The sequence below is a fragment of the Seriola lalandi genome, unplaced genomic scaffold (assembly GCF_002814215.2).
Source record: "Seriola lalandi dorsalis isolate HSWRI2012SDOR001 ecotype SW California unplaced genomic scaffold, Sedor1 jcf7180002054972, whole genome shotgun sequence".
In the NCBI taxonomy this organism is placed as follows: Eukaryota; Metazoa; Chordata; class Actinopteri; order Carangiformes; family Carangidae; genus Seriola; species Seriola lalandi.
The window spans coordinates 6,087,634-6,109,358 of NW_019525660.1; the positions used below are offsets into that span (position 1 = coordinate 6,087,634).

Here is a 21,725-nt window from a genome sequence, read left to right on the forward strand (position 1 = left end):
TTTTGAAGTAGTAAATATTAGCTTCAGTGAAGTTAGCTGTCTATATCTTGGTATTTCTTTTACTGTTATTTCATACAGCAGCCAGCCTATGGGTGGCAAGCAGAGGAGGTGAAGAACGGGGCGAGGGGGAGGGAAGAGAGAGAGATGCAGAGAGAGGGAGCATGTGAGTGAGTGTGTGTGTATGTGTGTGTGTGTGTGTGTGTGAGAGAGAGAGAGAGAGAGAGAGAGAGAGAGAGAGAGAGAGAGAGGAATAGTGCAGGGTGCGCTCCATCCACAGCTTCAGTACACCGGACTGTCATCCTTGGAGCGGCTGCTGTGTCTACACAAGCTCTCTGTTCCTTTCCATCGGGTTTCACAGTCAGCGGATGTAACATGGACACTGTTTGAGACGCACTGTCGAGCCTTCAGCTGTTTCCCTTGCTCAAACAAAACAAAACAAAACAAAACAAATTATCTCAAAGCTCGTCCTGCTGAAGGCACAATAATGATGGAGTATTGGAGGCAATGCGCGCTGTGGTTAATAAACTGCAAGGTGCTTCCAGCTAACCACCGTGTTACATGGGAGTCTGCACAGGTATTTGACTTGGCCCAAACCCTCCGGGATGGAGTCCTCCTGTGCCATCTGCTCAACAACCTGAGAGCTCAGTCCATCAACCTAAAGGAAATCAACCTCAGACCGCAAATGTCACAGGTAAGACACTAATGTAGCCTACACATCCCCTATGTCTGTTACTCGCTTCGTCGCCAAACTACATCTTAGCCCCGATGTAGAGAGCGCAACCAGGCCTCGTTAGAATTATGCCAGTTTAAAGTTTTCTTGCATCTCGGGGGAAATGTTTTTAGGTGGTAGAACATCACCGAATCTTTTTGTGAATGAGAATAATTATGTATCAAATTCGGTGTGATATAATCCACAATTTAACACTTGGTCTTTAGAAAATTTCAACTTTTTAAAATCTCCGTTACACCGCTCGCTACCGCCCCCATCGTGTATTCTCTTGGCGGATAACCGTCCAAATAAGAAGTCCCAACAAATGATAATAGTTTAAATTTTAGTCACTCAAGTCCATGCTTGTGTGTGTAATGTATGCCGAAGGGTATAACTGTTCCTTACCACTATGCTGAGCTCGTTATTGTTGCTTTGTGACTTATGCATTTCTGTGAGTGAGAAAGGAAACTTTAAACTGCAAGAATCAGACGGAATTTTGAAGCTACAGAGCTGGACCAACTTAGTGTTATAAAAGTTACATTAGGAGTGGAAATGTCTGAAATCTGACTTCTTCTAATTCTGTTAGTTCATTTTGTAATATCAGCTACTTGTAATAACTGTTACTCATACACAATGTTGGTCAACACTGAACGGTTAAGCTATGTACTCAGGGCTCCTCAATCTGCCCTCTATAGGTGATGTAGACGTAGTGGAGAAGGTGAAGTGACAACAAAGGTTTGTTATGAACAGAGAAGTTGATTTATCTCATAGAAATAACAGCATGCATAAAACTCAGGTATTTTATTATAATACCTTCTTATCGAGCAATCCAAGCAAATAATGTAAGTTATTTGTTTGGCTTCCCTAGATAGATAGATAGATAGATAGATAGATAGATAGGTAAAGAGCTGTGGCCACGTGGCTCCTGTTTGTCAGATACCATCTGCTTCAATAACAAGACAGCCAGAGCCAGGACCAGATTAATATTCGCCTTCATAACAGTGAATCTAGGTGTCTGGCTCAGTGACAACACAGAGTGAGGTAGACCCTACCTACTGCGCCTGCAGACCTGCTGTAGAATAATTAGACTGTACCAGTAACACACAGACACACACACGCACACACAGACTACAGGACATTATTCTGTAATGGAGGCCCTAATGCTCTCATCTGATCCAAAACAGGTGATTAAGCCTTGAATATCAGTCCTGTGTTGTAGCTACTGTACAACTGATGGAGAGGGGGCTCAGGCTGGCTTCCTGGAAAACACACCCCAAACTCAATGTCACTGTGGCACAGTCAATATGATATGTTATTATCGCTCTTTCACAGTCAAAATGGGTATCCGCTGTTCGACTTGAGCACGCAGGTCAAGTGGACAAATTTAAAAAAGCATTGAGGATTCTAATGTCGTCAGTGGAAGTGGAAATCAACTGTCTCAGGATCCGTTTACTCGGAGATTTCAGAGAAAACTAGATTGGGTCTGTAAGAGGAGCTGATCTGCCCATTTACTGTTAGAAGTTACAGCAGAACCAATACAATTACTGATAAAGAGACATCAATAGTTCAGTGTTTGCTTTCAGCCATGACATAATGACATACAGCAGAGTTGCCATGTGTAGAAGGGTGTTGAACCTTACATATGCTCAGAGCCTGGCCTGGCCCAGACTGGGTTATTTATAGGCAGAGTTTGTTTTATGCTTGGCTGGATAACTTACTCACACTGAGCCGGGGATAAAACTATATTCAGAGGCAAATTAGCATTAGCAGTAAGCTCAGGCACAGCATCATATATCTACAAAGTACATGTGAGCATATGCTGTACACAAGTGCTACTTACAGTGATATTTTCTTGTAACTAGAATGTTTTTAACTGCATTTCCCATGAACCATCTTCCTATTAAATATTGTGTGTGGTGGGAAATGTTTTTCTTTTCAAATTTTGAGGTTTTTAGGTGGTTCCCATTTCTTTAGCCATCCAACCATGGTGGTCAAACTGTTCATGAAAACCAGCTTCTGCACTTTGTCTTTTTTATTGCAAAAAAACCCCAGAGATGAAGTGCATCACTTCCTGTTCACCCGAGGATAACTGAGAAAAACCTACTGGAATCTGCCTATAAGAGCAGTTACTGGTTTGATAAGTAGTTTCAAAATAAACATGTATCAATTTTGTGAATGATTACTTTCAATATTTACAGTGTCAGTAGATCACGACGCTTGTCTTCGCCTTTCACACACATTCACACTGTGTGACGCTTGATACCACCTCCCTGTATGAGCACATCACCGATAGACCCCCCCCCAAAAAAAAGGAAAAAAAAAAAGGTAAATTTACATAACTGAGGGTGGAGTTGCTTTCCCCTCTGCATAATTCATGAGGGCCGTGGCAGCTACTTTATCATTGGCCAGCATTAACACATGGGACGCCACTGTGGCCTCACCCATGGGACCCATGAGATGGAAAGACAAAGGCAGTGAAGGGACAGGGCTACAAAGAGCCTGTCTCGAGTCTCTGTGGACATAAAGGGCCCTGAAGGGTTAGTCCGCTGTGCTGCAGTTAGCTGCGTAATTAAAGCACATATGCATTAGAAGCTTTGGAGGGTTCACATGTGTGATGTTGGCTGTTTCTCATTCTGCAACAATAACTGTGTTGGTGATTTGTATGGGCTGCAGAGTGCGACACTTCTGTTTAGGAATGGACTCCTATTTGTATGCAGGAAGAAATAGCAGTAAAACGATAAGATTAAGTAGTTGGGATCAGTCTATTTACTGATGAAATGAGTTGATCTGAGCTGTAGCCCTCCCTCTGGTGAAAGATGAACAATGATGCAACAACAATGAGCAATTATTGGATTGGACAGCCCATGTTTACTCTGTGCATGCATGCATGAAATTGTGAAGTTTACAAGGTTTAAGATGAAGAGTTCAGATTTCCAGGTAAAAAAAAAAAAGACCATCTTTGATCATTGTTTTACAGTCCTGTAATGAACCAATTACATAGTCTAGACACAGCTCAACCACAGCAACTGCTGTGTTTTGCTTTTCTACCAGAAAAAAACACAACATAATCAGTGGGGTTTTTTTTTTTTGTCCCTGCCTGTCAAAATCAGGGGTCTAGCATAAGAGGAACTATTGACTACTTGTCAAAAATGAAGCATGCACTCTGTCCATCCTTCTGCTCCTTGAAATATTTGGGTTGATGTTGTGCTGAATCTCAGTTCTTAGAGAGAAGACTGCACATATGTTCCAAACACTGCTTGAAGAAGCATTTAGCTCCTTGAATGGGTGTTTTTCTTCCTCTCTGATGCTGCTAGCAAAAGGGTACGCTAACAACAAATTAGCTATCAGACAAGCAGAGTGTGAAAGAATGACTGAAGCAACATGCAGCTATCGATCCATCCATTTTCACACATACAGCTTAAATGTGTAAAAGTGAACTTGGGTTGTGGGTCAGTGTTATTATGAATTGAAAGGAAAAGGGAGGATTACAAGCTGCAGATTCAGAATGAGAACAGCAGCTGAAAACTTCTCTCATAGACCGACCAACCGTGAGCCTCAACATGCACAGGAAATCAGGAAATGGAATAGAGGAAGGAAGTGAAACTAAACATGCGCTTGATCAAGCTCAGACTAAAGCACTGAAATGTCACACACAATGAAGAGAAAAGCCGTCTCTCTCTTCTCATATAACCCCCCCCAACACACACACACACACACACACACACACACACACACACACACACTCACACACTTTGGTCTTCATAGAGTCAGCTTTCAGAGAATTTAAGGCCCATTCCTCATTTTTTGAAAGTGAAAGTGAGGGAAAACAGAGCATGAGTAAGACTCAGGTCTAATTTTAACGAGCGTCAAGTGTCAGACAGTTGTTCACAAATTAACAGAGAACGTCAATACACAGAAAAAATGAGATTCTACACCAACATGGAGATGCCATGAAGACTTCATTAACAAAGTTATTAATGAATTAATGTAAAGAGAGTTATATCACTGCTGATACATGATGAGATTGATCTTGTATGCTTGAGCGTATTTAAATCCACATAGATGAAAAGCTGTCATCATGTGAGAAGATGACAGCAACATCATAGTGAAGATGGCATACAACTTTCACTACTTTTTATTATTTAGCTTCTGCACAATGAATAATGAAAGTGATGGTTAGAGGAGGATTTTTAATGATGGGGTTTCACAGGTTTGCAGCAGGTTAGACTTCAATTCACAAACTGACCTGAATGAAACCTCAGCGAGCGTATTACATTTGTACATACAGTGCACACAGAGAATACTGTTATGAATTATACATGGTATATGTATATTTTATCAAGCAGAGACTAAAGTTCTGTGATGTCAAAGAGTGAAGAGAAAAGCTGGTTTCACACAGTGAACTCTCCATACAGCCAGCTTCAAAGGCTCCACTCTTCACTCACAAAGACAAAAGTTAGAAAGAGATAGCGTGGGAGAATGAGAAAGACTGAGAGTACTTATTCTGCACAAGCCTAAAGCAAATCAAGATGTTCTCTCTCTAAGTCATATGGACTCAGGCAACAGGGTTTTGAACCTGCACCTACATAAAAGATTGTGATTCAGTGTAAAAAGTCTCGAATGCTATCTCGTAAAATGCTACTTTCAGGGCAAATTTTAAGGGCAGAGTTTGGGCTCAGATTAGTGTTAAAGCATATTCTAAATGAATTAAATATAGGATTGTCATAGTCACTGAAATTTAAAGTAGTTGATAATAAGCGAAAGTAAGGTCAAAGATAAGTGAGGTGTAACCACATTAAATAAGTGTGTGTGAGTGTGTGTGTGAGTGTGTTTCACCTTCATCAACACTGATGCTTGAGTTATAAACTTAGCATAATGTTCCAACTTGTGGTCTGCTGATCAGCTAATTTAACACTCAGCTGTCCTTCCAGGTGTAAATCAGCCTCAGATTAGGTGTTGGAAGCATAAAAAGCTTCCCCTTTAATCCAGAAAACAAAGTTAATTATTCACTTTTAGAGCAGGTGTCAAAAAAACTAAGTCCAGAATCAGTAAAGGAACAAACACTGACACCACATTTTTTTTTTTTTACATTAAACCATTGTTTTAGAAGTCTGTGGTTTGTTTTATAACTAATTAGTGAAACTAATTAATATAAGAACATAAAAAGAACTTTTTATGGATGTGACTACCATGTACAAGAATGCAATTTTTTGTAAAACTTTTATATTCAAGTGGATGTGACCTTCTAAATTCTAGAGGATGAAGCTATTTTGTTTCTCTGGAATCATATATTGTAATAATATATTATTATCCAAACATTTTCATAGGAGCATGATTTTGCTGCTGTTTCCTTTTTTGTTTTTATTGTTCATCTTATGGAAATGTTCCCTCCTTAGTTGTTTCTATGGGAATAATAAGGCACAAAGAATTACTGTTCATTTCATCAGTTACCATTCTTCATACCATCACTTAATACATTTAATATTGCACATACTTCAAATTGCATGTAATAGTGTGCAGTGTGTGAGTGTTCGGACACAGCTTGTGAGTCTCCTCATGACTACCCCTGGGCTGCTGTTGCTTGGCTGCTCTCGTGGACTCGTTTTGAAGAAAGGATTGCACCTGTCAGTGTGCAAACACCACATTACTGCAGCCATGCATGCCATGTCGACGCGAGGCACCGCAGCCCCTGTTTCCAGTGCAGTGTGATGCAGTTGCACTGGTTCGTTCCGCCGTGTCATCACGATGACATGCATATTCACATGCTGCTTCATGTACACTGACATGGATGCAGATATTTGCAAAGACAAGATTTATGTTGCACCTCACTCGTGCAGGTACACGTGCAGAATGCACTGACCTTTCATTTCGTCACCAAGGTAACCAAGCCAGAACCACAGCCAATTGGTAAAGGCTCTGCTCCAGTGCACATTAAAGTATAGATAATGTATATGCTGATTTTATTAGGTGATATTCAGTGGTGGAGAATGTACCTGAAATCAATGTTTATTATGTTACTAAATTCTGGTGTGGAGGGTTGAGTTAATCACTGCTGAGTGCTCTGAAAACTCTGAGAAATTCAATACTGTCTATTGTCTTCACTGGCAAACTATCATCATCATCATGAGTGGCATTTTAAGTGTAGTCAGGGACTTGCCCACACAAGAGGAGACCTCTCAGCATACAGTATAATTATGAAAACAGTAACATCAACAAATGATAATTGCAGCCCCCTTTTTAGCCTGATGTAAATGTCAAGATGCTTTGTGGAAGACAGTGAGCAGTCATGAGTTGTACATATGTATCCAGATGATACCAACCTACAACCATGGTCCTAGCCAGCAGCAGTGTTTGTGCAACCTTTTTCTGTCTGGCTCGCTGTAGTGGAAACCTGGAGCCAAGCGAGGTGGATAGCACTATATCAGACTCTACAGAGTTCTAAATATAAGAATTCCTAAAACCTCTTGATGAAACATTGATGAACCTGTGTGTACATAAGATACATAGATTTTTGCGTTTGTGCATGTGTGAGGACCCAGTAGGGGTATAGCTGAAGATTGTTGAACCCATGTCTTATCCAGCAGGGACAGTTATGTATAAGGTGTCCTGTGCTGAGCTACTCAAGGTGGAAGTGATGGATGACTGTTGTCCACTGGAAATGGGAATATCTTTATTTGTATAATGGAGACAGAGAGGGAAGAAGTAAGAGACCATACAAAGAGTGTTGGGATACAAGGGATAGGACCATGTATAGGCTTATACACTATGCTGTTGGTATTATTATATAGAGATTGACAGTACACTGGGACTTTTTTGCCAAGACAATTGACAAACTTGTAATTTATCATCTTAAATATCGAAGCACTAATATTGTGTCAGCCTTCTAAAACCCAAATTATTCAAACCTCACATCTGAGTGGGTACAGACACACACACAGAATCACACACACACACACAGAAACACGAACACACACACACAGAAACACACACACACACACACACATACACACACACACACACACACAAAAGTCAGACAGCGGTTGACCAGCCTCTGTTAAGCAGCGCAGCAGAGCATTATTCACACTTTTTTAACATAAATCCAGAAGGTAGAAAATCAGGAGGAATGGAGGGAGGAGGAAGAGGAGGAAGAGGAGGAGGGATGCTGTCTGCTCAGCATTCATGCTTCACTGTTTTTGTATTCATACATGTGTCTACATTTTATTTAGTGCTTCACTCAATTTATGTGATTTCAACTCTCCAGTCACCAGGACTCTTTACCACCCTCAAGCCTTACACCCCTAATAAAGCGTCTTTTGAGCTGAATCCCCCTAATCTGTGTTGCTGTAGCCAGGAGGATTCATATCTCACACTGTAACACTAATTCAATTCCCTTGTCTAGTGGGGGGTTGGAGTAAGCTTTGCGTATATCTGGGGGTCATTGGGGTTAAAACCAGGATTTAATGGAAAATGGCTGCAGAGACACTTATTGGTGTTGTGGGGGAGGTACAGAGGTGGAATGGTGGGGGTGGAGGGAGTTATCCCTCATAGCCTTATTGTCATTCCATGAGAGAAAGTGAGCAGCATGCAGAACTATATGCATTTGTCTCTTACTGTGTAAAAACTGCTCAGACGTGGTTGGATGCCAGGATTTTTCATTTTAAATGTCACTACAGCTGATCAGCCAGTTTGGTGTTATTAACCTTCATTCATGTTAATGTTGTCAGATGACTTTGAAAACCAGACTGTGTCTTTTTTCTAACCAGATGGCTGTGATGCGGTTTTGTTGTTTGTCAATGCAAAGATGAGGAAGAGGAAGAGATTTAGCAGTCTTATCAAACCTGTGCTTGGACAACATGACCAGCAGCTCTTGGAGTAGATTATCTTTAAGTATCTGATGGTACCTTAACTTCATGAGAGGATATGGCCACACACGTCTGCTGCATAGACATGGCCAATTCTGTTGTATAAAATTTGAAGGACTACTTACACATTTTGAGAAATAGTCTTTCTGGTGGAGAGATAGATGAGAATAATATGACTCTAATATCTGTCTCTTAATGAATAAGAGGCTACAGCCAGCAGCTGGTTAGCTTAGCTTGGCTAGCCCGGCTCTGTCCTGAGGTAGTAAAATCTGCCTACCACTTCCTCTAAAGTTCCCTAATTAACACATTGTATCGTTTGTGTTTAATCTGTTCAAATTGACAGTGTAAAAACAGTTGGCTGTTTTATTGAGAGTAGAGAAACAAGAAAAAGTCTGGCAGTTTTATTTTCAAATTCAGCTCAGTGACACTACCCATCTCATTGCAACTAGAATTTTACAAGTGCCTGTAATCCACAACTGCCAGTTTGTTCTTTTCTGTTTCATTCCTGCAAATTTAAGATTTTTGATAGTTTTATGCCAACAAATCAGGTTATGCTTGTAGTCTTGCAGGCAGAGAAAGAACTTACCATTTGAACTAGCTTTAATAGTTTTTTTGAGAGCAGGACAACAAGCTGCAAACACAATACTGTCATGTTGTCATGCATGCAGCAGACTGCATGAAATATAGAACTGGGTGATAAATATCTGCGGGTTTGTCACGTGTGAGTGACATCTTTCACACAGTTTTATTTCATTGATTTAAGTGGAGTACAGTGTGAAATGATCAGCATAAGCACCTCATAGAGCTGTCTCCTGGAAACACAGGGAAGTGACCAGTGAGTCAAACTCCTGAAAAAAAAACATGTCACCTACTAGCAGAGGATATTCAGTATGTGACTGGAAAAAGTGACTGGAAACACCATCTGCTCTGTCATTGTTTTATAGTCTTGTGCAGTTGTAGACCAAGTGTGTGGGTTATCATGCCTTAAACCAGAGAAACAACAGTATGAAATCTGTTACTATAGTATAAAAAGCTGTTGAAGGCTGCGTTATGTTGACAGCTTTTCATCAATAAAAGTACTCTGTCTGGCCAGGCTGTCCGCTGTGATGACCCCAACCTCAGACTGAGAGAGAGCATTGGTTTCATCAATGTCAGCAGACCTTCGCCTATGTTCCACCTCCCATTTCCTGGTTCCACAGCTGACAAAAGCTCCAACATGACATTGATGTGACCTGATCTCTTGAATTGCAATATGTCACCCACTGGTTATGACATGTCACTTACACTAGACTAAATATCTCAGTGGTGTTAAACAGCAGCGGTTTGAATGTAACATACATACTACTGTATGTCTTATTAGCATTCTCTTCCTTTACATTGCTTCTGCATTGTTCCTCTCAGTAGTTTTCCTCTTTGCTCTCCCACACTGCTATGACTAAGCACATGAAAGAGACAGACAAACAGACAAACAGATAGCTTTTAAACACCAAATTAGATTCTTTGCACAGGCCTTGGTTCCCTCTGCTTGAGACTCTTCCATTTGATTGCCATTAATTAATGCTCAGAAAGGTTTACACAGTGAGACAGCCAAACTCTGGCTGTGTTTCACTGCATAGATCTATGAGAGAACAAGAACAGGATTTCATTAAGCTCCACAGTACACACGGGGGTCATAAAAAGCTCCAGCTTGTTGCTATGGAGCTTTGACTTGGATACTTGATACTTATTGTGGATACAGAGCACGACCTGGCTCATATCAAAAAGCACAGCAGTCAGATGGCTTGTTTTAAAGAAATATTTTTTTCCATACATTCCAGATGGTTGGTCTTAGTGATGAAGTGCACTGGTGGGAGTTTAAATCCTCCACACACTGTTCTTGTATAAAATATGCAGTTTTATCTAAACTGAGTCTGTGTGTGTTTGGAGCTTCCTGCTGGGATGGTGCAGCACAATCTCTCCTTAATTCCTTATTCTACACAATTAGGTTATTTGCAGGTTTCGCTCAAATGCAGAAATAGGAACACTAACATTGGTGGTTATGTTAACCTTGGCTTTGATACAGTTTCACTTGGTACATTCACTGCAAGGCTGCAACTAACAATTATTTTCATTATCAATTAATGGACTAATTATTTTCTTGATTTAATAGATTGATTGTTAATTTTGTCTATAAAACGTCATAAAATAGTGAAAAATGTGTGTTGTAATTTCGCACTGGCAGTCCAACCAACAGTCTAAAACTTACAGATATCAGTTTACAGTCACCTGTCACAGAATAGCATAAAATCATCACATCTGAGAAGCTGGAACCAGCAAATCTAAACAATTATTTAATGAATGAAATAGTTGTTGATTCATTTTCTGTTGCTTGACTGAATGATTGATAATTTCTGCAGCTCTAATTTACAGTATAATTGGCCAGTATTCATTTTTTCTTAAACACATAACTTAAATATACAAGTTTGATAAGGACCCTTTAAATGAGTTGGATATTTTATAGTTGTCTGCACTAGTGAAGAAACTATGTAATGGTGACATTAATTACCTCAAACGTATCTGCACCTTAATAATTACCAGATGACAACACACATCTTTCTATGAAAAGCTAATCTCGGCCAATATATCATTTGGTGCTGTGTGTATATGTAATCATCAAATTCAGAACTTATCGTGCCACTACCAGCTTGTCTTAGAGCTTTCAACCACATCTGATGGTCTTCCTCAGCCGGTGAAACTGTTTTCTCATTGTCCTATGTTTGTCAGTATTCATCACCTCAGCTTTGAGCCTTCAGCAAAGGATTGATTCGGGGAGTCAGGGACATTCGTGCTGGGATTGCGCTGCTGTCTGCATATGAAACATGATATTACCACCAGTAGCAGGTTATCTTATCTTAGCTTAGCATAAAGACTGGAAACAGGACAAAACAGCTTTCCTGGCTCTGTCCAAAGGTAACAAAATCCATCCAACATCACCTCTAAAGCTCTGTAAATGAGATATAATTAATTAACACTTATGTCCTATATTTTTTTTTGTTTAATCTGTCTTTAAAACAAAAGACTCTCATTTTTACATTTCAGAGATCAAAATAAGAAAATATGTTTTAATAAGTGAAATTTAAAGGTGCATTCCGTAGAAACAGTCAGCAGTAACAGTTTGACATACATATTACGTGTCAATTTTAGTAATGACCTGTATAACCTCATCATACAACCATAGTGCATACACATGCTCACTCAAACACATGCTCAAAAACACACATTAGGCCATTGACTTTGTTAGCCTCCAAGGGTCAGTAGTGCAGGAGGAAAGCTGACAGTGGAGCAGTTAGTGGCTTCCTCATGCTGCTACAATTCCCCCTCTACTGTCTCCAGCTCAGCGCAGCAGAGACACTGTCTTTCATATATGCTGTGTGAAGCTGCTTCCCTCAGATAATATACTGAGGTCCTTTGGGACTCTGCAGAGACTCCAGGCAGACAAGATGTGCTCGTGTGATAAAAGAAAGTGATGTGTACAAGTGTAAACATTCAATATTATTCACTCGCTGCTCACTCACTGCTTTACGCTGCCTCTTATCTGGAGCTCCCTGGCTGGGGGCTTTTCTCTTGTGAAACCATCTGTGAAGCCTAATTCAATTGGAATGGAGAAGCATTTCATATTTGATGCATGGACATGAGCCGTGCAGACAAATCAGATCTTGCCTTGGACCATGAGGGTGAAGGTGTGTTATGAATAACAGAATAAGTTTGCCTGCTTTGCTTCCTCTCCTCAGTTTGTTTTTCAAGATGACACTGACTGAATTATTGTCTCACAGGTTGTCAAACATGATTACAATCAGGCCTCTGAGTCCGCACTCCACATGTTAACATTATGGCATGGAAAGCTACTCTTTTTAAGGAACAGGAAACGACTAATGAAATCGGCTCGCTGTAAAGCAGTTAGCCAATAAGAAAAAGAAGAAGAAGGAGAGCGTGATGATGAAGCATTGCTAAATGAAAACTTATCTCTGGAGAAGGTCAGATAGCAAGTGCTGTAGATGCAGGAACTAAACTAAATGCCATGTCGAGTTGCAGAGACAATATGACAGAAGACATTTAACAGCAAGTCTTCAGAACAGCGGCATTCCTCCTGTGATCTTCCCATTCAACTAAAACTTAAATAGTTGGATAAAATAATGTGATTTTCCAAAAATCTAATTAGTATATCCTTCCTGTTTGGCTGTAAATTTAACAGCGAGCACTCTTAAAGTGCTTTTTCTTGCATGTTGCATCTTAGTTCTCCTCTGTATGCACTGTGTATTTCGTGCAGTTTCACTTGTCTTTGAGCATGTTAAATGTTGGTTACTTGTGCTGACGCAGTCACAATGTGTCTCACTACTCAAACGCACAGACCACAACCACACAGTTGGTCGTTGCCTTCTTGTTGGCTATCTCCTTACTCTGCAAGTAAGTATTGGCACTGATGTAACCTTGCACCAGCGTCTCTTTGCATGAGGCCACATTTCTCATGATTACAACAATCTGCTTGTTACATTAACATTAACTACTGCAGACATTTGCATGCTGGGGTAAAGGAAATGCTGCATCTGTCTAACAATAATCAACTCAAATACACATTTACAGATGAGGTCATCTTTTAAACCTGATCCCAGCTCTGTGGTGCACAGCGATGTGGCAAAACACATCACTTCCTGACACATCTCTTTCATCAGCATCCTCTTTTGTTCCATCCTGTATCAACTACAGGAAGGCTAATGGGCGTAAGCTACAGATACTGCATATTGGCTAACTGCCGTATGTTGACACCTTCCTCTTCCCTCCCTGCCAGCTGCTTACACTCTTCATACAGACAGACAACCACCTCAGAAAACCTTACCTAATGCTGTGGCTTTATTTCTCAGTTTGTTTTCTGGGTGTTCCTGGGCAGTTTTCAGAGCATAATTTGGATAAATAGTTTCTGGATGAAGTCCCATGAAGATCATTAGCTTAAGGTTTTGGCTGCAGCCAAGGTGTTCTCAGTAAATGACCTTCTTTATTAGAGGAGTTACTTTATTGATAGTTTTTTACCGATTTGGCACCAGACAGTGTCGACAAAGACCCTTTTTAATGTCCGTGTGTTTGCCTGAACTGAACTGCTATGCTTTTATGCTGCTAAATTCAGTGTTACCAGAACACCTGTCTCTGAGCCTGACTAACAGAACACAGTGGGAGTGAATCACAGTAAGACTGTGTTGAAAAACTGCAAATATCAGGACATAGATATTAAAAGGAAGTTTGATGTGAGTCCCTCAGCCCTTCTTGCAGTTCCTGTAAAAGTGGGTTAAACTTTGTTTTGAATGTTGGATGTGCCCAACTTGTTCTCTGTCATCTTATTTAGGTCTTCCGGTAAATCCTTTTTATATTGTCATAATTTAATTAATTTAATAATTAAATCATTTAATTTTATTTAAGTTTTTTTTTAAAGTTTAAAAGTTAATATTAGACTTCAACAGTTTGAATTAGACAAATCAACTTTCAGTTATTTAAATACAATGGGGGTTTTTTGTACAAAGTTTGTCACAGTTCCTCCACTGCAGCTCAACACAAACACAAGGAAAAAATGTAGAAAAAACACAAACTCTGGAAGATGTCCACTTGATTTCACTTATCAACACAGACGAACCCTCCTCTTAGCGCAGAGCGAGGACTGGATTTTGTCGCCTGTCACATTAGAGAGAAATCTTTTAATGTCCAGTATGAGCCACAGTCATAGATCTGTGTTTTGATTGCATTACTGTAGCGGTGACATCATACTGTATCAGTAGGAGTAGACAAGATCTCTGCCTTTCTCTCTCTTCTTCTCCTAATTAGCCACCACTCCACTGGCCTATTTCTACAGGAAATACATCATATTAATGACCCAAGATGCTCTCATGGTGCCTATAAACACGGATTCATCCATCTTTCAGAGCTGTGGTCCTCCAGTGTCCTCAGCTGCACGGCCTGATTAGACAGCCAGAGAGAAAGCCAGCAGGCAGAATAGAGAAGCAGAAACACAGTCTAACCCATTCAGTGACTTTTAAGTCACTTCATTCCTTGAAAAGGAAAATGAAAGATAAAAACACATCCTATCATTCATGCATTTGGTACTATCTAGGCATTTCTATGATTCACTCACAGATGAACCCTTTATGTCCTCTTTAACACAGTTCCTGTGCCTGAAGAATATCAGGACTTTCCTGGCAGCGTGCAGCGAGACCTTCGGCATGAAGAAGAGCGAGCTGTTTGAGGCCTTTGACCTTTTTGACGTCAGGGACTTTGGAAAGGTAAGGCAGGACTTCTCAGTCACATGCAAAGAGATGGAGGCTTACTTCTTGCCTGCATCCACCCTCACTGTGTGTGTCAGCTGTCCCTCGAGAATGAACTGAATTAGTTGAGTGCGCTTTTACACCTACTTGTCTTTGTGTCTCAGTTATGGAACTTAGTTGAAATTATTTATAAGTTCTTTGTGGCATTGCAGGTGCTAACAAACACTGACTGAGGCCACAATGAAGCTTTCTTCAGACTCCTAAACTCTAAGCTGAAGCTGAAGTCAGCAACATGACCCAGCAGTTTAATTGCTTCCCCTCATTACAGTGAAAATGCCTCAGCATGACTTTTACGAGGGGTTAAAAGTCTGGCCTCGGGTTCATTACTTTGATAGGATTCTCAGTCTTTCTTTGTAGTGCTGTGAAAGTGTCTTTGGCTCTTTGACAGCCCTGGTGCTGCTCTCGTCAAGTCCCCAGGAGGTTTAATTAGAGACTGCAGTCTTGAGCTGAGAGAGGGTGCCCCCGGACCCTGCAGCTCATGTGAGGCGTTTATGAGACGACATGGTCGTGTTCTTCAGCTTAAAATGTGTGATTTGTGTCAGTGAGGAAGAAACATAGCAAGACAAAGAGTCATAATTATTGATTAGTTGTCATCACCCTCCACTGAAATGGCATTAAGAGCATCATGGAGAGTTGAAACCATACCCATAATTATAGTGATATCATTAATATTATAATCAGATTAAATCAAAGACCACCTCTATGATGTTAATCAGCCCTATAGTAAGCAAATTAGTGATATCAAGTCCATGATATCCGAAGTGAAACACAAAAACTGTGACAACTGTTTTCCAATAAAAAGGAACAATGCACTTGTTTTAGTTTGGTACTTACAAATGTCAGCATTTTGATGTGGTTATTATTAGAGAACAAAGCTGTCATCACAAAAATCACTTCATATGAAGAAATGTACTAAAAGTATTAATTAAATAATTAATTAATGTAAATCGCCAAATGGAGAGATGATGGAAAGTTATGTTTATCCAGTACTGGTTGTTTTTTCTCAGAAATCAATTCTTCTTCGCTGCTTTAAAACAATAGCCTACACAGGAAGTTGCCAACTGGTGTTTTAGAGTGTAACATTAGCCATTAGCAAAATGTCAGCAATTTCCCAGCAATAAAAAGGTAACTTCTACTGTATGCAAGGCTTTAATTTGTAGGGGTGGCAATAGTGTTAGGACAACTAATGTAAGAAGTATTGTTTATTTTGTTTTATATGTTTCACGCTCTATGACAGCCAAGTTAACTAATCAAAGAAAGATGCGATGTTATTCATGTATCTGTTCATATTTTACAAAGGGTTTAACCTGGGTCATGTCATACAGCAATGACTCCGGACTGTTGTTGAAAGACATGTAATGTAAGATGCTGTCTTGGACAATACCAACCATCCTCTCAACAACATTCTGGCAGGACAGAGAAGCAGCTACAGCTGCAGCCAACGTCTCATTTCACTGCGCTGCAGAACAGAGCGGTTCAGGAGGTCCCCCTGCCATCAGGCTGTATAACACCTCAGCCAAAGGAAGTGGCTCATGAACTGGACTAATTTAACCAAAAATTTTTATGATTTATTATTTTCTTTTATTACTATTATTATTATTATTATTTCTAATGAGCTGCTGGACACCTGAATTTCCCCTAGTGGATATATAAAGTATCTATCTATCTATTTATAACAGCAATCATATCACATACAGAGTTAGTAGTATACAGCTGGTTATTAATGCAATGGCATTGGATGGGTACTCAGCCTCAGCTGATACATAAGTTCAGTTATCAGAATCCTTATTAGAAAGGAAAAGATGGTATCGGAACAACTCTAATGGAAATAAAACCTCTAACTTCCCCTTTCATGGAAAACCTGCAGGTCAGGGAGCAACACTTCTCTACCAGAGAAACGTTATGAAAGATCACTATTTGTGCAATGAAAACCTGTGACACTGAGGTGCAGTTGTACATCATCACTCTGACAGTCTGAACTTCACAATGACAAATGTTTGGAAGTAAAACCATCTCCTTACTTGACTGGACTTTTAATTGATCACAACATCATCAACAAAAACATCTGTATGTCTGCAGTGCAGGTTGACTTCTGATAATGCTGCTGTTTATGTTCTCATTATTGAAAATGTAACTTGACTAATTGGTCAATAGCCTCTGAAAAATATTCACTTAATGAAGGCTTTGACTTACAAAAGATATGTTAATACTGTCTCCCAGATGAACACATTAGTGATGCAATATGCAAGAAAAAAAGCCACTTTCACTGTAGATTATGAAAAAATAAAGAATATATAAGGATCCTAAGAGTAGAGATGGGAAATGAAAAGGGCTTTAGATATGGTCAACAGCTCATTTTTATCCCCACTTCAATGTTCGTTTTCGCTGGCGTGCTGAGCTGAATTAAGACGCAGAGAGAATTAAGTCATCTATTCATTAAGTCATCTATAATTAAAACACACTTGGACCGCTGGCAAGTTTCTTTATTCACCCTCTTAGGGAAATATTTTCACAGAAAATCTACAGAGGAACTAACAGAGGCTTGCTGAATTATGATATGCATGTACAAATCTTTGTCCTTACTGTTTGGAAAACAAAAAATGTTAGTTAGATTTGCTTATCATTAGGATTTTGTGTTCCTGTGCTTCAAATTGTATCCCCTGTATGCATTTTAAAGAACAGGGGGTTCTATAGACTAAAGCTACTACTGTAACAAAAGACCTTGATTGATCTGGCTGATAGATTTCCCAATCACTCGAATCTACAACAGCATCAACAACATTTTGTTAGATATAGACACAGATATACAGTATATAGATATATACTAAGCTAAGCTAACGGCTGCCGGTTGTAGCTTCATGTTTAGCAGACATGTAGCATTGCTCTTCTATCTTCATGTAACACTCGGCTAGAAAGCGAATAATTCAGCAGAATATTTCCCCTTAACCAATCTGTTTTTAGAATGTTACACTTAATAAGGCTTTAAACAGTAAATTATCTCCAATAGCTCAGAGCATGACATGTCACTAAATGGCTTAATGTCAGTCCTTGATAACTGGGTGAGGTTAAATTTATTTGCCCAGTTAGTTCCTTGCATTCCCCTCAACACTTTCAGATGAGATGAGAAAGTTTTATTTCAACCTTTAAGCACAGACTAGTTTTCAGTTTTTCTGATGTCCAATTTCATCCTCATTTTCCCCCTGTGCTTTCAGCTCGCTCGGGCTGAACACTTTGATGACTCTCCTGAGTGAATCCCACATTGCCCAGAGTGAATTTAACATCTCTGAAATTAGACAGCAAGCAGGCCCCGTAATCCTCGCTTGGCTGGCTCTGCAGAGGCTAATGGAGTGAGGAGAGGAGGGAATGGGCGAAGCTGCCACTCACCTGCAGTCCAGATGTTTTGTTTTGTATTTTTTTGGTGTTTTAAAAATAGGCGCTGGACTACTACTGAATAAAACATCAGACAGACATGCCTGTTTGTTTTAGGGTTTGTGTGGTAGTTTTCATAGAGTCTGTGTGAGGAAACAGGCTGGATATCTTGCTCTGGGCTTCAGCAGTTGTGCTGTGTAATCTATAGGTATTTCCCTGCCTGCTGCTGTTTTCAGCTGAACTCACCCCACACAGCCTTTAGCATCCAGCCTGAGAATTCTTGAACCTTATAAGCTGGGGAGATGGAAGAGTCCTTAGAAAACATTATTAAGAGTCAAAAGAAGACTTGAAAGCGTGTGTGTTTGTGTGATAACATTAATACATCTGACAAACAGCTTTTGGCTTGTTGGTGCTCTTGGATTGAAAATGTGGCTGCACAGAGCCGCGATACAGAAATACACTGACAAATACAGCAGGTCTGTGTGTAGCCCTTTCCCCTCAGTGCAGGAACATCTGGTTTGCACATCTGTCTTGTAGACACACAGTGGGTTGTGGGTTCTGTAGGGAGAAGAGAAACTTGGCTTCACAGGCCGTTCGCTCACACTGATACACACCTGACAGAGAGAGGGGAAGGTTGAAAGAGCAGCAGAGTTACTGGTGTCAACATCAGTCGTGTCAAGGAAGATGCTGAGAGCCACAATATCCTCTTGCTGTTTCAAGTGTGTGTGTTTTTTTTTGTTTTTTTTTTACCTGCAAGATTTTTTTCACCATCGGATGCAATGGAGAAATTCTGAGCACTAAAGTCATGGTATTGTGTGTCTGTTGTTATAAACACTGATACACACTGCAGCACTGCGGTGGAAAGCCTGCATGCAAACAAACAACGCTAAGAAAAACGTACCATGACATAACAGAAGTGGCACCATAAAGCTGCATTTTATCGTCAGACACAGAGGTATAAATTAGTATTTTTTATTCTGTGAGCAAAATGTTTTAGAACTACAAATATGGCTTCCATATGTAGGCATTTATTCAACTGCATCAACTGAACCAAGGCAGTAGTGTAAATAGGCCTCCAGAAAATTATAGGTAATGTTCCAGAGACATTGATGAATAGCAAATGTGTTTTCTGAGCAGAACACATCAAAGCATCTGTCAGTCTTCAGTCTTTGGATAAAAAGTGTATTCTTTAAAACATTTTAAACATGTATTCTTCTGTTAAAAAATCATGTATCCTTGGTTGTAACGTGATTGAAAATACATCATTCTTGAGAGTGAGTGACTAACTGTCTCACTTCTATTTTATTGCTGATTCCAGTCCTATCAGCTAGTTTCAAAATAGAGACAAAGTGCTGACAGGAGCCTGCTTTACTCAGAGTCACATGAGGGACAGTTGCTTAATTCTTGGGAAAAAAATGATTGTCACAGACTGACGGAGTAAATAATTCAGCCAGAGTAGTGCAGTGTGCTGTTCTTTTCATTCAGTCAGTTGTTTCAACCCTCAGTCATTCTTAACTCATTCAACAGTGTATTAGATGGAAAATACACAATGCAGCTAATATAATGAAGCAAATTCAGATAATTATGCAGAATTTACTTTTATCATTAATATAAAAAAGAAATAGTGACAGCATCATGTTTTTTAGCAGCATAGAAGAGAAGATTGATACTGCTCTTCAAAAATATTCATTTTACAATGGCATGAAACAGAGATGAGGAACAAATGATCACATCAGAGAAGTTAGAATGGGAATTTTTCATTACACTTAGACTTAGAAATTGGCAATTACTTGTCAAACTATTGATTAAAATAAATTTCAGTTATTTTGTGAAATTGCAAAATTGTTATTTTTGCATTTTTCAGCTTTATATGTAATATTATATACTCAATTTAACATGAAAACTATGAGTCAAGACCCAACTTCAAATCTCAGACACAAAACAATGGATGAGTGATGAACACTCTGGGCTTCATGTGGGTTGATTGCTATATGGTTAAATGACCTAAGGTCAGTCGCTCTGTAGACTATGCAAATTTTGCTGCTCTGCAACTTCCTCTTAATGTGCCAGAAGATGCCACACCTGAATGTGTTTAACCGTATAATATGTAAATAACCTGGCAATAAAAGATTGATGGATCATGCTCTTGTTTTTGCTGCTGCATCCTATTCTGTTCATCCATTTGCAATGACATCACCACATGTTTAGTGCAGCTACTATGCTACATTTTCATGGTCTCTAAAGTCCTACCACCACTTGAATCTACACACATTTTGAAATGGTCGACCTCTACACCAGGTCAGACCTCAGCAAACAAAGAAAGCATCAACTCAACCCCAGCGGGATGTACTCTATTACCATCTTCTAACACTGGTTCTCCTGGGTTTTTAGGTGGATGAAGATGCTGATTATGTTTTTTTTATGGTGGGGGGTAGAAAACAACAGACTGGGGGAGGGGAAGTCAAAGGAAGGAGACAGACAGAGAGGGTTTATTGATTGGTGTCTTCCTCCTCAGTTGACTGTGATAAATTTAACTAAAACCCACTAAAGGCTGATACAACCCCCACCCACCCCCCACCCGACCCAAACTCCCTATCATCTCTCCCTCTCTGCCTCTTCCCTTTGTCCTTCAGCCGTGCTCTCTCCAGCAGATCTGTGTGGTCAGATATCAAATGTCTGCTACGTGCTAATGGACACTTGGCGTGTATCTCTGCACTGCATGGCTAAACTGCATTAACAGTGGTTTTTAAAAGCTGCCATAAGGGCTACTGCAGTGTGTTGGGTCGTCAATACATTGGGCTGAATGTGGCCTTTATTAAAAATCACATATTGGCCCATCACTGACCCCCACCTCTGAATATGATAGAGGTTCTTTCTAGATGATCAAGTGGTTAACCATAGGAACCTGGCAATGGTCTGAATGGTCTCGTTTATGAGGTCTGAACCCATCTAGAATCTATCTATCTATCTATCTATCTATCTATCTATCTATCTATCTATCTATCCTGATACAGAACACAAAACAATGCCAAGGAAACAGTGAAATTATGCTTTTGTGTTGGTGGTGTTTTGTGGCTGTCAGAAACCCTTATTGGTCAAAATTGTTTTTTTTGCTACATAGAACTAGTTAGATTTTATTGGCAGTCAGCTGTAGAACAGACCTCTCTCTGGCCTCTGAAATTTTGAACAAAAAATGAAGGTAATCTGGTTCACCTTCTCTGCCTTTAGAAGTCTTTACAGGTCTGTGTAGTTGGCAGTGTAGTTAGCTGAAGTAAATATTTATGGGCATTAATACAGAGGTGTCATCTGCAATCATGTGTAGTTTGACACAGGAAGTCACAATATGACTATGGAGAGCTCAGATATTTCAGAGTCAACACACAGGGTGTTGGAGTGTGCAGTCCACCCTGACGTTCATTAGAAGCAGAAGGCGATGGAAGT

The 21,725-nt window shown here is 39.8% G+C and overlaps 1 protein-coding gene across 3 annotated transcripts in view; it reads left to right on the forward strand.

The window, feature by feature from the left end:
• Nucleotides 1-219: 219 nt before the first annotated feature.
• Nucleotides 220-21,725, forward strand: part of vav3a (vav guanine nucleotide exchange factor 3a) — a 93,354-nt gene continuing 71,848 nt past the window's right edge. For 2 of the 3 annotated variants that reach the window (XM_023398079.2, XM_087171696.1), the window contains exons 1-2: nt 222-691; nt 14,757-14,873. In XM_023398079.2, coding sequence (XP_023253847.1) covers nt 485-691; nt 14,757-14,873 — 324 coding nt within the window. In that variant the 5' untranslated portion in view covers nt 222-484. Of the gene's footprint in view, nt 692-14,756; nt 14,874-21,725 lie in introns of all 3 variants that reach the window. The other variant, XM_087171697.1, reaches the window with a different exon arrangement.